The sequence below is a fragment of the Chiloscyllium plagiosum genome, chromosome 27, assembly GCF_004010195.1.
Source record: "Chiloscyllium plagiosum isolate BGI_BamShark_2017 chromosome 27, ASM401019v2, whole genome shotgun sequence".
Classification (NCBI taxonomy): Eukaryota; Metazoa; Chordata; class Chondrichthyes; order Orectolobiformes; family Hemiscylliidae; genus Chiloscyllium; species Chiloscyllium plagiosum.
In genome coordinates, this window is record NC_057736.1 from 6,410,230 (window position 1) to 6,425,821 (window position 15,592).

The window sequence follows — 15,592 nt, forward strand, 5'->3', positions numbered from 1 at the left end:
AGGGCTTTTGCCCGAAACATCGATTTTCCTGCTCTTCGGATGCTGCCTGACCTGCTGTGCTTTTCCAGCACCACTCTAATCCATTCAGCCATCATGCCTGTTCTGGCTCCTTTCCAATTAGCCACACTCTACTGTTTTTCCCCCAGAAACCTGCTAACATGCCTCCTTCAAATTTATATCCAATTTCCTTGTGAAGATTAGTATTCAATATGTTTAATAGACAATAGGTGCAGGAGTAGGCCATTCGGCCCTTCAAGCCAACATCACCCTTCACTACGATCATGGCCGATCATCCACAATCAGTATCCTGTTCCTGCTTTATCCTGACCAGCCTTGCAGGTAAGTGCATTCCATTATGTGACAACACAGAGTGTAAAAAATATTCCTCCTCATTTCTCCCCGTACGGACAAATTTGGACTAGGAGTGAACAATTCGACCCCTCCAACCTTCACCGTCATTTTACATGGTCATGGCTAACCTGATTCTAATTTCAAATCCACATTCCTGCCCCTGATAACCTTCCACCCTTTTGCTTCGCAAAAATCTCTGCTTTTAAAATATTAAAGGACTCTGCTTCCAGCATCCTTTCGGGAAAGTGAAGATATCATAGTTTTACTCCCTCATTCGAGAGGTGACTGGTGGTGGTTTAATCTGAGGGGTTGGATTGAGAAGGACAGCCCTCCTTGGTAATCTGAGTCGGTGCAGGAATTGATCCCACATTGCTTGCATCACTCTGCATCGCAAACCAGCCATCCAGCCAAATGAGCTAGCCGAGAATTCCAGGAGCACGGGAGCTCTTTCCTGATGAAGAGTTTATGCTTGAAGTGTTGACTCTCCTGCTCCTTGGATGCTGCCTGACTGGCCGTTCTTTTCCAGCACCACACTCTTTGACTCTGATCTCTAGCATCTGCAATCCTCACTTGCTCCATAGAGCTTAAGACCCTCTGAGAGAAAAACATTTGCCACATCTCTGTTTTGAATGGATGATTTTTAAACAGCGACACCTACTTCTGTGTTCACGCACAAGAGGAAACATATTTTTCATATCCAGTCTGTCAACATCCTGCAGGATCTGTTATAGAGTCAGAGAGTCATAGAGATGTACAGCATGGAAACAGACCCTTCGGTCCAACCTGTCCATGCCGACCAGATATCCTAACCCAATCTAGTCCCACTGCCAGCACCTGCAATCAAGTTACTACTTACTCTTTGAAACCTCAGCCATACAAGCCATCCACCCTTTCCTCATTTCAGGTATCAGTCGAGCAAACCATCTCTGAACTCCTCCAATGCATTTCCATCCTTCCACAAACAAGGAGATCCTGTACTCTGTGTAGTACTCTAGATGTGGTCTCAAATTATGGCCTAATTGAAGCATAATGTCCCTACTTTTGTATTCCATTCCCCTCAAGATAAATGACAACATTCTATTAGTGTGGTGATTGGAACCAGGTGGATCTCTTTGACTATGCGATCCCTGATTAGGGTTGTTAACCTCAGCTAATCAGGAAAGCCCTGGCTGACCAATATAAACAGGAGATTCAGAGTCTTCTCAGTTTAGGAACTGACTCTGTGCTGGCTGGTGTTACAGTCAGTATGTTACTGTTAGTTTCTGCTTCCCTTCTTTTTTTTGGAGGGGGAAACCTGATTCCTGAACTGGCTGAATTATTTAGCCAGTTTGTTAACTGGCATTCCTTTTAGTGAGGACTGATTGTTAAACTCCTGATGCACATAATGTGTTTCAGGTGTAACTCAGTTCTCATTATGGGATTGTCTTGTAAAATTGCTGTCTTTTGTGTACAGCTGTCAATGTTTTTTTTGTAAACTGTTTTGTAATTTAAAAAAAAAAAAAAAAAAAAATATAAACAGGGGATTAATACACACTGCCACTATTTGGCAGTAGTGTGGGGGTTTATAAAAGATATATATGTTTGTATATGAGGTATGGGCCCTGGATGTAGCTTTGCACGCTGAGCTGGAAGGTTCATTTCCAGGCATTTCATGACCCTACTAGATAACATCTTCAGTGGGCCTCCAGGCGAAGCAGTGCTGATAATTCCTGCTTTCTATTTGTATGTTTGGGTTTCTTTGTGTTCGTGATGTCATCTCCTGTGGTGATGTTATTTCCTGCTGTTTTTCTCAGGGGGATTTAGATGGGGTCTAACTCAATGTGTTTGTTGATAGAGTTCCGGTTGGAATGCCATGCTTCTAGGAATTCTCGTGCATGTCTCTGTTGTGTTCGTGATAACATCACCACAGGAGATGACATTTCCTGCTGTTTTTTTCAGGGGGATTTAGATGGGGTCTAACTCAATGTGTTTGTTGATAGAGTTCCGGTTGGAATGCCATGCTTCTAGGAATTCTTGTGCGTGTCTCTGTTTGGCTTGTCCTAGGGTGGATGTATTGTCCCAGTTGAAATGATGTCCTTGCTCTTCTGTATGTAAGGATACTAGTGAGAGAGGGTCATGTTGTTTTGTGGCTAGTTGATGTTCATCTATCCTGGTGGCTAGTTTTCTGCCTGTTTGTCCAATGTAGTGTTTGTTACAGTTCTTGAACAGTGTTTTGTAAATGACATTGGTTTTGCTTGTTGTCTATATAGGGTCTTTCAAGTTAATTAGCTGCTGTTTTAGTCTGTTGGGTTGGTACCGAATTAGACCCATCTAACACCCCCTGAGAAAAAGGCCAGGAAATGGCATCACCACAGAAGATGATATCACAACCCAAAGAAACCCAAACATATAAATAGAAAGCAGGAATTGTCAGCAGTGCTTTGCCCGGAGGCCCACTGAAGATGTGACCTAGTAGGGTGACAAAACGTCTGGAAATGAACCTTCCAACTCAGCGAGCAAACCTATATCCAGAACCTCAAACTCAGCTACAAATCTTCTCAAAACTTGGTAAGGGCCTTCTTAAAAAGGGAATTAAAAAATATGTGTCGGGCTTTCAAATCTCCTCAGCTTAGGGGACTGACTCTGAGCTGGCTGGGCTACAGTCAGTGTACTGTGCACAGATCAATAAAGGGTGAGTTGGTGATGGGATACCGGACTCTATGCAGTTATTTCAATTAGCTTTTGCAATTACTTACTGTACCTTTTTGTTATTCATGTTAACTCCATTGACACTGATCACCATCCCTGCTACCTGTGCAATAAAGAATTCCTGATCCTCTCCATTAAAAACCCATCGTAAGTTTGGAGACCTCTACCAAAGTTTTGTCTAACCTTCTGTGCTACAAGGAACATCAGCTCCTCTAAATAATTGGGAGGTTGTCATTCTTGATGACATTCTGGTAAATATTTGACATCTTTGCTAAAGCTGAAAAAGAAATTGTAAGACCTGCGCAGTCTGTAAAAAGATCTATTAGATCAGGCTGCTTGAATGTTGCTGAAAAGAGAGATGCAGTGAATGTCCATTATCATGACATTTAATATAAGGCAAACTCATTTATAAATCAAAGGTCTCAAGGCCTTCAAATTCTCAACAAAATGAATTCCTGCAGATATTGAACAACTTTAAGTATGATTTTGTTATAGATATATCCTAAATATTTTAAATAAAACCTTAGTCATAAATTATATTTTAAGTATTGAAATAAATTGATATCTTTAAATATGATACATTTCTCTTTTATGTTTCTTTGCTTCCGCTTGGGATCATCAATCTTGGGTCCAGCTAGAACACTGTCTTGTTTTGCCGACACCCAAAGTCCACATTGTAATGGATTTTCACTGTATGCCAAAATGTTTCACTTTGCGCTGACCATCGGGATGAGTGCAAGAAAGCCAAATTCTAAATGATTAGAGGACCTATGTTGTTGGCATCTCAAATGCTGCACTTGCAGGAATTCTGTAATTTAGATCTTGTTCCATAAAATCCCTACAATGTGAAAACAGGTTGTTTGTCCCAACAAGACAATGTCAACCCTCCGGAGAGTATTCCACCCAGACTGACCACACCCCTTCCCCAACCCTATATCCCTGCATTTCCTGTGGCTAATCCACGCATTCGATGCTATGGGCAATTTATCTTGGCCAGTCTACCTAACCTGCGCATCTTTGGATTGTGGGAGGAAATTGGAACACCCGAAAGGAGCCCACGCAAACTCAGGGAGAATGTGCAAACTCCACACAGACAGTCGCCCGAGGGTGGGATTGAACCCAGGTCCCTGGCACTGTCAGGAAGCAATGCCAATTCCTGAGCCACCATGCTGCCCAGTATCTCTGTATCAGGTATAGTCACAATCACTTGTTTGTACAGAGGTAGAATACTTTTAAGAAAAGAGACAGGTTCCAAGGTTGTGTTGCACATTCCAGTGTTAATCAAGATCAAGATTCATTGAAGATCATATCACTCCTATTTCTCCCCCGAGGGGAGAATACAATTTCTTGGCATCCACACCATTGCTCCTATTCAGCCTTGTCCATGCACTCTCATTTTGATGGAACATTTGGTGCCACATTCCAAAATATTGCTGCATTTTCCTCAAACAATACTGCTAGTCTTTAAAGAGCTGCAGGAGGTATTGCACCTTGGAAGTTCTCATTGCTAATGATCTGATATCTCCTATTCAGGGGTGGGGAGTGTGGGGGTGGAGGTATTTGTTGCTCATCTTGGGAGAATCAAATCAAAACCTTAGCCCAGGGTCCCACCATTGACTTCCCTGTTTCATTAACCCCTATTTACGTAAAGAAGGGACTTTCATCTCTTCAGTCAAAAAATTTCAAAGCCCTTTTATAAGCAATAGCTAACTCTATAAGTGTGATTATGTAATTACATTATCAGCAGCCATTTTGTGCACATAAGATCCCACAAACTGCAAAAGATTGCCAAATGAATTTGTTTATGAAACGAGGCATAAAATTGAAGCTTGTTGTCTTGTACTCATCAGGACTAACGTGAAAAAAGCCAAGGTTGGAAGGGAACTGCAATTTATACAGTATGAGAAGAGGGTGCTGATTGGTTGGCATGCTGACGCTGCTAACGGTCACTGGATTGGTAATAAAAAGAGATCTGAGCGAATTATTTAAAGAATCATATCATGGCAGTTTGAGAATTTGAACTCAGTTGAAGAAATCTGGAAATTAAAAGCTGTCATCAGTGACGAAAAAGGACCAATTAGTTGTCAGCTTGTTGTAAAAGTCCAAATGGTTGGTTCACGTCTTTTATTTGTTCTTGGTTTGATTTGATTTGATTTATTAGTGTCGGATGTACCTAGTTCAGTGCAAAGTTCTGTTTTACATGCAGAACAGGCAGATCATATCATGCAAAGTGCATGAGGGTAATAGAACAGAGCCAGGAATAATATTACGGCTTCAGAGGAGGTGCACCAATAGTGGGATCAATATTAAATTTAAGATTTGAGAGGTCCATTCAGGAGTCTAATAACAGTGCGGAAGAAGCTGTTCTTGAATCTGTTAGTGCGTGTTTTAAGCTTTTGTGGGACCCTGGGCTAAGGTTTTCTTCTGCTTAATGGATGAGGTTGGGAGGGATTATAACCGGAGGTGGGAGGGGTCTTTGATTATATTGGCTGCCTTCCTGAGGCAGTGAGGAGTTTAGATGGAGTCAATGGATGGAAGGTTGGTTTGTGTGATGGACTGGGCTGTGTTTATGACTCTCTGTAGTTTCTTTTGGTCTTGGGCAAAGCAGTTGCCATACCACGCTGTGATCCATGCGGGTAGGATGCTTTCAACAGTGTATCTGTAAAATATGGTAACTGTCTTCATGGACATGCTGAATGTCCTTAGCCTCCTGAGGAAGTAGACAAGTGGTTGTGCTTTCTTGATTGTAGTGTCAGTGTGGGTGGACCAGGACATATTGTTGGTGATCATCACTCCTTGGAACTTTAGACAGAAGGGTATCTTCAGGCACGTGTAGTCTGGCCTATATATGATTCCAAACCTACACTTAGACAGTTGACTCATAGATGCTCTGTGAAATGGCCTAGCAAGCCCAGTCAGTTGTATCAAAAGACTACAACTCTGGGGTTCAAGAGGAAAGCTTGCTGCTGTTTCTCAGGGCTGCCAACAATGGACAATAACTGACAGCAATTTCCAGTGCTCTCTTCAACAACTGTGTGTGCTGAAGAAAACACCGAGAGGGCTTGCATTTATGCTGCACCGTTCATGGATTCAGGATGCCTCAAAGTGCTTGAAAATGAAATGCTTTTTGAAAAGTACCGTTGTAATGTTGGACAAGACGACAGTTGATTTGTGGGCAAAGTCAAAATTCACATGACACCGGGTCATAGTCCAACAGATTTATTTAAAACTACAAGCTTTCAGAACACTGCTCCTTCCTCAGTGAGAGAGAATACATTGGACACTGAACTTGTAGTAAAAGATGAAAGGGTTGTCCAACAGATGCAAAAGCATTGAACAAACCTAGGTGGCTAATAAACCTTTAATCAGTTAGAATGGAGGTGCAGGTTTCGATTGATTGATATGTAAATCCCAGAATTTCTTTTAAGTCACCGCCCCAAAATAACTTCAGATTGTGGACAGTAAGCTCCAACAGCAAAGACATGATGGTCAGATCATGTTGGGTAAAGAAGGGTTTGGTTTGGGGTTGGGGGTTTTGGCATCAGATGGCATCTGCACCTCAATTGGAAATAGTTAAAAAATTGAAATTTATAGAATGTAACTGAAAGATAATAAGGTGAGCATCGCTCATTACAGTTAATTATTCACACTGAAACATAGTCATTGTTTCTCTTTTGTTTTCAGTTGATTTCATTGGAGGATTTGATTCCTATGGCTACCAAGCCCCACAAAAGACCTCTCACCTACAATTGCAGCCTCTGTACACGTAAGTACTTCACTCTCTGCTGAAGGTAACGTTGCACATCTCCCCACAAATTCAATCCAAGCTGCTGTCTTACTTTCCTCCCTAGCACTTCATTCCAGCACTTAGACCTTCCTTTGATATTCCAGGGATTGTTGTCCAGGGATAATGTTCCATACTTTATCCTTAATGTCTTTGATTTTATTACTTGTTTCAGTGTGCTAGCAACTGCTAATTGCCATTCTCAGGGAAAAGCCAGAGATCAGAGAGCTGTGTGGAGCTTTGAATCTTGTAATCACAAGCGTAGGCGGAGAGCTGGGTTCGGAGATGTCATTCCTCTGCTTGCTGGCTAAACTGAGCAGAGTGTTGAGAATCTGCATCCACAGACTTAATGTCACGAGCTCTCACCCTTGCCTCCACACCCCTCCTTGGAGAGGGTGCGGGGTGATTTATGGATGGAACGAGGAACTTCAGTGACGAGGATTGATTGAAGAAATTGGGACTGTTGGAAAGAAGAAGACTGATAGGGAATTTGATCAAGGTTTTCAAAATCATGTGCTGGTTAGAGTGGAGAAGGAGAAATTGTTTATGCTATAATGAAAGGTATAGATTTAAAATGATATTGAAGTGAAGATAATGTGAGAAGGAAGTTTTCTCACCCAGCGAGTAGTTAGGGTCTGAAATGCACTGCATGGAAATCTGATGGAGGCAGGTTCAATTGAGATATTCAAGAGGGGCATTGGAAGGTTATTTGAATAGAAATGGAGATCACGAATAGGCAGGAGATTGGCACTAGGGGATAGAATTGGTGTAGGCATGATGAACCAAATGGACTCCTCTGTGCTGTAACAATTCATTGATTCTGTGATATCCCCTGGGATGATCTGATGAGGAAGGCATCCTGTAGTGCTGAGGAAAATCCATCATTAATGCTCATCCAGTGCCCAGGCTGTCAGAGTAGGTCACATGGTGGCAATGATTTGTTCCAGGGAACCGTACTGGCCCTCCCATGAGGTGGGGGTAGTGGTGGCGTTGTGGGGGGTGGTGTGGGGGGGGGGGGGGGGGGGGGTGCGGTGTTGGTGGTTGGCCAATGGCCAATGTGGCCAACTCACCGTGCGATCTCAGAGAGTGAAATGGCCCCAGGCGACCTGCAAGAAAGATTGCAGGAGCATTAAAAATAGTGACATAGCATCTAAACCTTCCTATTCTCAATGAAGATATACATGCAGCTCCAAAACAGACCATTTTCCCCAAATGGTACATTCTGGCCTTTTGGCTCATCTCCAGCTTCCTCCTTTCTCTATATAAAAGCAAATTACTGCGGATGCTGGAATCTGAAACCAAAAGGGAGAAATCGGGAGGTATTTATACGAGGCTGAGAAAAGGTGAGTCATGGCTCCAGAAGTAAAGGTAGCAATAAAGAGGTGATAGTGACAGTGCATAGAGAGATTATAGGGAGATTAGGAGCTGTGAATGACCAAGGCTGGAGCCAGTGCTATGTGACTCACCTTCTCTCAGCCTAGTATAAATACCTCCCTATTTCTCCCTTTTTTTAGCTTTGACAAAGGGTCAATTAGACTCGAAACGTCAGCTCTTTTCTCTCCTTACAGATGCTGCCAGACCTGCTGAGACTTTGCAGCATTTTCTCGTCCTTTCTCTAAGTCATCTGACCTGAGCAGCCGAATCTTATTTTCCATCATGTACTTATCTAACTTCCCCTTTAGTTCATTCCCTGCTCTTTCCAAAGGCATCCTGCAAATTCAAGTATTCATCCTTAGAACTCCTACAATGCAGAAAGAGGCCATTTGGCTCATCGAATCTACACTGAACTTCCAAAGAACATCCCACTTACATACTATCCCCACAATTCTGCATCTCCCATGATTTTACCGTCCAGCCTGCACATCCCAAGACACTACGGTGTCTTGGGATTAGCATAGCCAATCCACCAAATCTGCATACCTATGGACTGTGGGAGGAAACCCATAGAGACACAGGGACAATGTGCAAACTCCACACAGACAGTCGCCCGAGGGTGGAATCAAACTCAGTGCTAACCACTCTGCCACTGCACTAATCCTACCCCAACTCTCTATTAATGAGGTAAATTGGGATGCAGAGAGTGGGATTTTGACTGACAATTGGGGTGATGGCCTGTGGAGCTAGAATCCTGCTGGGGGCAGGTTATTCAGGCAATGGGAGAGAGAACGGAGAGATGCTCAGGTACTAAACATAACAGAGTCCAGTGACTTCTGGATTAGTGATCAGGGATGCGCAGGCTAGGTGGATCAGCCATGGAGCCTATTCAGAGGGCCAGTGCAGACTCGATGGGCCTAATGGTGTCTATCAGCACCATAAGGATTCTAGGACACCTTTCAGTTCGAACGTTCCAGATCATAACTTGCTGCACTTAAAAACAAATTCTCATCTGTTCCTATCGACTTTTGCCAATTATATTAAATCTCTCTCCTCTGATTACCAACCCTCTCATCAGTAGAAGCAGGGGTATCTCCCAGTCTATTCCATCAAAATCTCTCAGAACTTTGAATAAATGAGTTAAATCCACCCTGCCCACCCCGTTATCCTGTTTCACTGTAAGAACAATCCTCGCTTCCCATCTTCTATGAATTCGATCATTGTGTTCTGTTACAGTGTACAACAAGCTCAATTAACTGTGAGTCTGACTCACAGTTCACCTGGACTGACACACGCTGCCCAACCACTGGTTACAGTTACTACTTATTAATAAATATTGCAACCATTGAATACTTATTGAATCCTTCTCCACTGTTTAACATACTTAAAATTCAGTTCACATATTTAATCCTTTTGAGTTATTGAAAGGCCCTTTCCACTTGTAAGATCTGCAAGGCTTTTCTTACATATTTGCAAAAATAAGACAATTTTGCTGCATTTTTCAAACTGGATATTGCAAAGCTTGTGAATCTTTGACATAAATTTCAGTGAACAGAAAGTTTGTGCCAGATTGTGAAATAAATTTAAGAAATGCATAATGTTTTAAAGAATGGAAACAGAGTAGGCATATACATCAACATTTGTGCATAAATTACCATATTTTAACTAAAGCTGGAATAATACATATCATTTCAAGCAAACAGTAACATGAAATTATGTCTTGAATATGAAGTGAGTTGGATTTTTCTTGTATCTCAAGCTATGTGCACCCCCTCTCTCTCTTTTGCCCAATCTAGCATTCATTTCTTTCCTCGTATGAACCCCGCTTCTTATTTCTCCATCTCTTTCTCTTTTCCTTCATCTCTCTTTAATACTCTCAGTTGAATGGCTCTTGGTTTTATAAATGAGAGTGCACAGCATACACTGAGGTAATACAAAACTAAGCTGATCACTTGGCAGCCATTGGTAGCTGCAGAAGAGGGAAGAACATTACCTCCTCACCACATTCTCCTTATCTTCTGATCACTGGTGGCTCTGGCCAGAGTTCCCTAAGCTCGTTCTGAAGGTGTCCGAAAGCTGTTAAGGGGGGCTCTCCCTCCAGCTTTCACTGCAGTGTGCTGAAAGCTGGAGTAATGCTTATCCCAAGTGCCATGCCATGTCAATGAACACTCCATACTAAAGGGGGATGAAGTATCAGCGAGAGTTTCCACCTGTAGTTTGGGGGAGGTGGAGGCGAATGTTGTAAATATTAATTAGTCAACAACAAATCAAATAAAAGATTCGGGAGAAACATCTTGAGCTGGAGGGTGGTGAGAATCTGGAACAGAGTGGTTGAAGCATTTAAGGAGAACCTGGATAAGAACATCTGCAAGAAAGAGATAGAAGGAAACGTGACAAATTAGTGCTCATCAGAGCATCATTTTGATGGGCTGAATGGCCTGTTATTGAGCTATAATGTCAGAGTCATTGATGTGGCACACCAACAAGATGAGGTTAATTTTCAGATCTCAATGAATTTACCCTCTCTATCAGGGCCAGGTCAAAATTGTTAGTCACCCAGACATGCCTTAAGGCTAATGCCCCCAAGCCTACACGATACACTTTACCAGATGACTACAGTAAAGCACTCTATATTCCCACGCCCACTGAAATCTGTTAAACAATGGGTGAGTGTTACCCACAGCCTGCCCTCAGCTCTTGTTTCAGTTGCTACCCCTTCCCCAATTATGCTGTTTCTATCACCACAGTCCCTCTCCAGCTCACTAGATTCTCTGGCTACACTCCCACCCTTCTTGTGACACTTGGACCCACCTCACAAGATCACCCAGGAGCTTTGTGAACGCTTCAACTTAGAGTCATAGAGTCATAGAAATATACAGCACGGAAACAGACCCTTCAGTCCAACTCATCCATGCCGACCAGATATCCTAAATTAATCTAGTCCCATTGCCAGCACTTGGCCCATATCCCTCTAAACCCTTCCCCTTCATATACCCATCCAGATACCTTTTAAATGTTGTAATTGTACCAGCCTCCACCACTTCCTCTGGCAGCTCATCCCATACACACACCTCCCATTGCAGGAGTTTGGTGCTCAAATTTGATAGCTGAATTCTACATTGGGAAGAATAAATATTCTATATTTATAAATGAATAGCATTTTACAAGAAAATAGAGAATATTGTGATTCTGGTTGTCCGTTCACATTGTTTTCATAAGGTATCATATATACAGTAAAAAGTTGCCTTTTTTCAGGGCACCATAGGGCTGCTGTCTCATTAGAGAGAGAGAGAGAGAGAGAAACAAAAGGTGGTGGTTTAACCTGAGGCTCACTACACCTCAAGCGATGGGGAGAGGTTGAGAAGGAGAGTCCTTCATGATAACCTCAGCCGGTGTGGGAATCGGACCCATACTCATGGCATCTCACAAACCAGCCATCTAGTTAAACTGAGTAAATGCGAAGAAATGTATAATATACCTCACTTAACATGATATGTATCTCCCCGCAACAAAGTTGATCAAACTTTCAAATATAACTTGTTGCATTTTCAGTTTGGTAAATACAAAAAAAAATTCCTTAAGATCTGTTTCCTTTGTGCAATTTCAATTTCTCTCAGCAAAGTGGAAGGTCCAGCTACTTTTTCTCACCTCACAGAGGGACAAATTGTAAGTTTTGGTCAACCTTTGCTTGGAAGCATTTCATTGACGATTGGTCACAGAAACAGGAAGGGTCAAGATGATGCAGAGAGCGAACGTCAAGCTGGGGGCACATGATCTCAGCTTTTCATCAAACACAACATTCAAAGTGTCTTGTGGTGATGCACACTTCACAATAGCTCTGATTCACCAATCTGAAACACTCACACCTTTGGAATTCCCATGTTTTAAGGTCTCCTGCAGATTCAAGCAGTGTTCCATAATCTGCTCTGATTTGCTGTTTTGCAAACTGTGAATATCAGAGAGGAAGCCAAACACAGCACTAATTTGATACATCTGTGTGAATTTTTCTTCCACTGATTATATCTCTGCTTGATGGATTGCCAAATAAAAATTCATGTCGAATTTTCCCTGGAAATTCTGAATAAGCTCATGGTATGGCTGCTGCTGGGGTGATGATCCCCAGTTGGATCCACTTCCAGCTGGGAAACCCCCCAGATGGGTTAGGATCCTGAAGGGGGAGAGGTGAAGGGGCCTCTCTTCTGAATTTAATCCCCCTCTTGGTTGCTCACAATAAGGTGAAATAAAAAGGATCGCTTTCCTCGTGGATACCTTTCCCAATGCAAATGTGTTTATATTTTAAAACAGTTAGCTGACAGTCTTATGTCCTGCTAACATTTTGACTTTGATTTCATTGTTTGACTTGGCTTCCAGCATTCAGAGCAAGTAAAGACCTTTCTTTACCTGTGTGTCTAATGGCTGCCTGTACTTACACATCAACCTATTGACGCATGCAGAGTCAAGAGGTGTGGCACTGAAAAAGCTCAGCTGATCAGGCAACATCTGAGGAGCAGGAGAGTCAGCATTTTGCTCAAAGCATCGACTCTTCTGCTCCTCGGATGCTGCCTGATCAGCTGTGCTTTTTCAGTGCCACATTTTTTGACTCTGATCTCCAGCATCTGCAGTCCTCACTTTCTCCTGTTAACACATGTAGACAAGAGTTTGCAGTTTATTTTAAATCCCTTTTTTTATTATCCTGGATTTGTAAAGTACAAACGTGTTTTCAGTTTGGGATATTATCTGCACGAACTGGCTTCCTGCGGATCTCAGTAGCCACATGGGATCCCTGTCCTGTTTGATTTGAATTGCATCTCTGCCTTTAAAGGTTTGCTATTTGAAGTTCCTTGGCACCCTCAGTGGGACATTCCAGGGTTCCTCTCAGAGCTTTGCCAGACACTGACTGATTTTACATCAGTTATCTTTGTCTTTATGTTTTCTTTCAAAAGAAAACTCTTTATAATTGAAAGTTTGATATGTCAGTTTTTGACATACATGAAAAGATTCATCCATGAGCTGCTTCCTCTTTCTCTTACATTGGGCCAGATCTGGTTCAAAGAATGCCAAAATCTCCACATCCACAGAAAGCTCACCCGTGTGTTCATTCAAGACCTTTGTCTTTCCTGCAGTATCTAAGAAACATCCTGGATTCTGTCACTTGTTTAAAAGCATCATGTATGTCAAATTCCATCCTCTAAAGTTGCTTTTAATTCAGCTAAGTCTCAAAGAGGATGTCATACCAGACAACAAGAGAAGCCACAAACCTGAAACCAAGAGCTTGTGCACTGGCTCATGAGATATTGTTTGACATTCCTTTGTGGATAAAGTAATCAGAGATTTCAATTAGTGCAAAATTGATCTCATGCATCTGATAGTGAAGAGGTTTGGTCAGAGAGTCATACAACACAGAAACGGACCGTTCGGTCCAACTCATCCGTGCTGACCATCATCCTAAACTAAACTAGACCCACCTCCCTGCACTCCCTCCAAACCTTTCCTTTTCATGGACTTATCCAAATGTCTTTTAAACATTGTAACTGTACCCACATCCATCACTTCCTCTGGAGGTTCATTCTACATATGGACCACTCCATTAAAAAGCTGCCCCTCATGTCTTTTTTAAAACTTTCTACTCTCACCTTAAGAATATGCCCCTAGTCTTAAAATCTCCCATCCTAAGGAAAAGACACCCGCCATTCCCCCTATATATATACTCCTCATGATTTTAAAAACCTCTATAAGGTCATCTCTCAAGCTTCTACACTCCAGTGAAAAAAGTCCCAGCCCTTTCCAGCCTCTCCTTATAACTCAAACCCTCCATTCTTGGCAACATCCTGGTAAATAATTTCTGAAACTCCCAAGCTTAATAACATCCTTCCTAAAACCGGTTTCTGTTGAATTTGATAGGAAGTAACTGAAAGGGTTAACTGATACCATAACGAGCAAGGATGGCCTGGTGGTACTATTGCTCAACTGTTAATCCAGAGACCCAGTTAATCTCTGGGGACCCAGGTTTGAATCCTGGATTTGGATTTTGGAATTTAATTCAATAAAAATCTTGATTTAAGAACTTAATGATAACCGTGAAACTATTGTCAAATGTCAGCAAAACCCCATCCGGTTCACTACTGTCCCTCAGGGAAGAAAATCTGCCATCCTGACCTATTCTGGCCTACACGTGACTCCAGACCCACAGCAACATGGTTGACTTTCTAGCCAGTTAGGGATGGACAATAAATGCTGGCCTAGTCGGTGTTGCCCTCATTCCCTTCAATGAATTTTTAAAAAAGATCAGCTCCACTCCTGGGAGGTATAAGTTACTGAACCTGGTGGGGCTAACCATTCGGTGCGAGAAAGGACCAGTTGTAATCTGCAGGACCAGTTGCCAGTGTCAAAATGAATGTTGTAACGATTGACTTGCTCTCAGGTCTCACAAGAGGCTATCAAGTAGCTGAGATGTAATGTGACTAGTTGTTAAATCCTACGTAAAGAGCCTATTCTGTTTATCAAGACAGAAGCTATCTTCTGCCAATGACTTGGTGTCAGCATCCTTCCCCATTTGGTATCAGTAACTTACACTCATACTGATGAGAAGGATTGATGGCAGTGAATTTACCCGAGGCATCTCAGATGATTCTGCGAAATACAACCATGAAATTTGGCATGGCATGGTGGCTCAGTGGTTAACACTGCTGCCTCACAGCACCAAGGACCCCCCGGTTCGATTCCTGCCTTGGGCGACTGTCTATGTGGAGTTTGCACGTTCTCTCTGTGCTTGTGTGGGTTTCCTCCTGCAATCCAAAGATGTGAATTGGCCAGGCTAAATTGCCTATAGGGTAGGGGAATGAGTCCAGGTGGGTCACTTTTTGGAGGGTCAGTGTGGACTTGTTGGGCCGACGGGCCTGTTTCCATGCTATAGGGAATCTAAACATGTGCCATTTTTGACAGAGGGGTGAACTTCACCCAAAATACCAGTTTGAAGGCATTAATGCAACTTTTCTCTGTTTAATTTGCTCAGTGGCTTCACTATAAGATTAAGCACATGGTCATTAGAACTTCCCAATAATGTATTAAAGCTGAGAAATCCACATGACCATGTTGTACTCGTTGAAAGAAAGCCATGGCCTGCAAATGACACTCGGCAGCATCAGTGGAAGCCAAATTCAAACTGCAAGGAGCAAGCAAAGTTTGTAAATTATTATCCCAAATTCTTCATTGGACGCCATTATTTTATCACATTCGTATTGTTCCTATTATCATAGCCTTGACTACCAATGTTTTCATTTGGAAATAGCATCTTTTCTAAGTGGAAAGGGGTTTCTCAATGAACGCGAGTTGTCTCTGTCAGTGATACAAATTCAAAGAAATCTTCCATTCTCCTTTCAGATTCCCAATGATCAG

At 42.3% G+C, this 15,592-nt stretch overlaps 1 protein-coding gene across 4 annotated transcripts in view; it reads left to right on the forward strand.

Moving 5' to 3' along the window:
• The window catches only part of nkain1 (sodium/potassium transporting ATPase interacting 1), a 550,449-nt gene that overhangs the window by 514,595 nt on the left and 20,262 nt on the right, over window positions 1-15,592 (forward strand). For all 4 annotated transcript variants that reach the window (XM_043717291.1, XM_043717290.1, XM_043717292.1 and 1 more), the window contains one exon: window positions 6,724-6,805. In XM_043717291.1, the coding sequence (XP_043573226.1) occupies window positions 6,724-6,805 (82 nt within the window). The remainder of the gene's footprint in view (window positions 1-6,723; window positions 6,806-15,592) is intronic.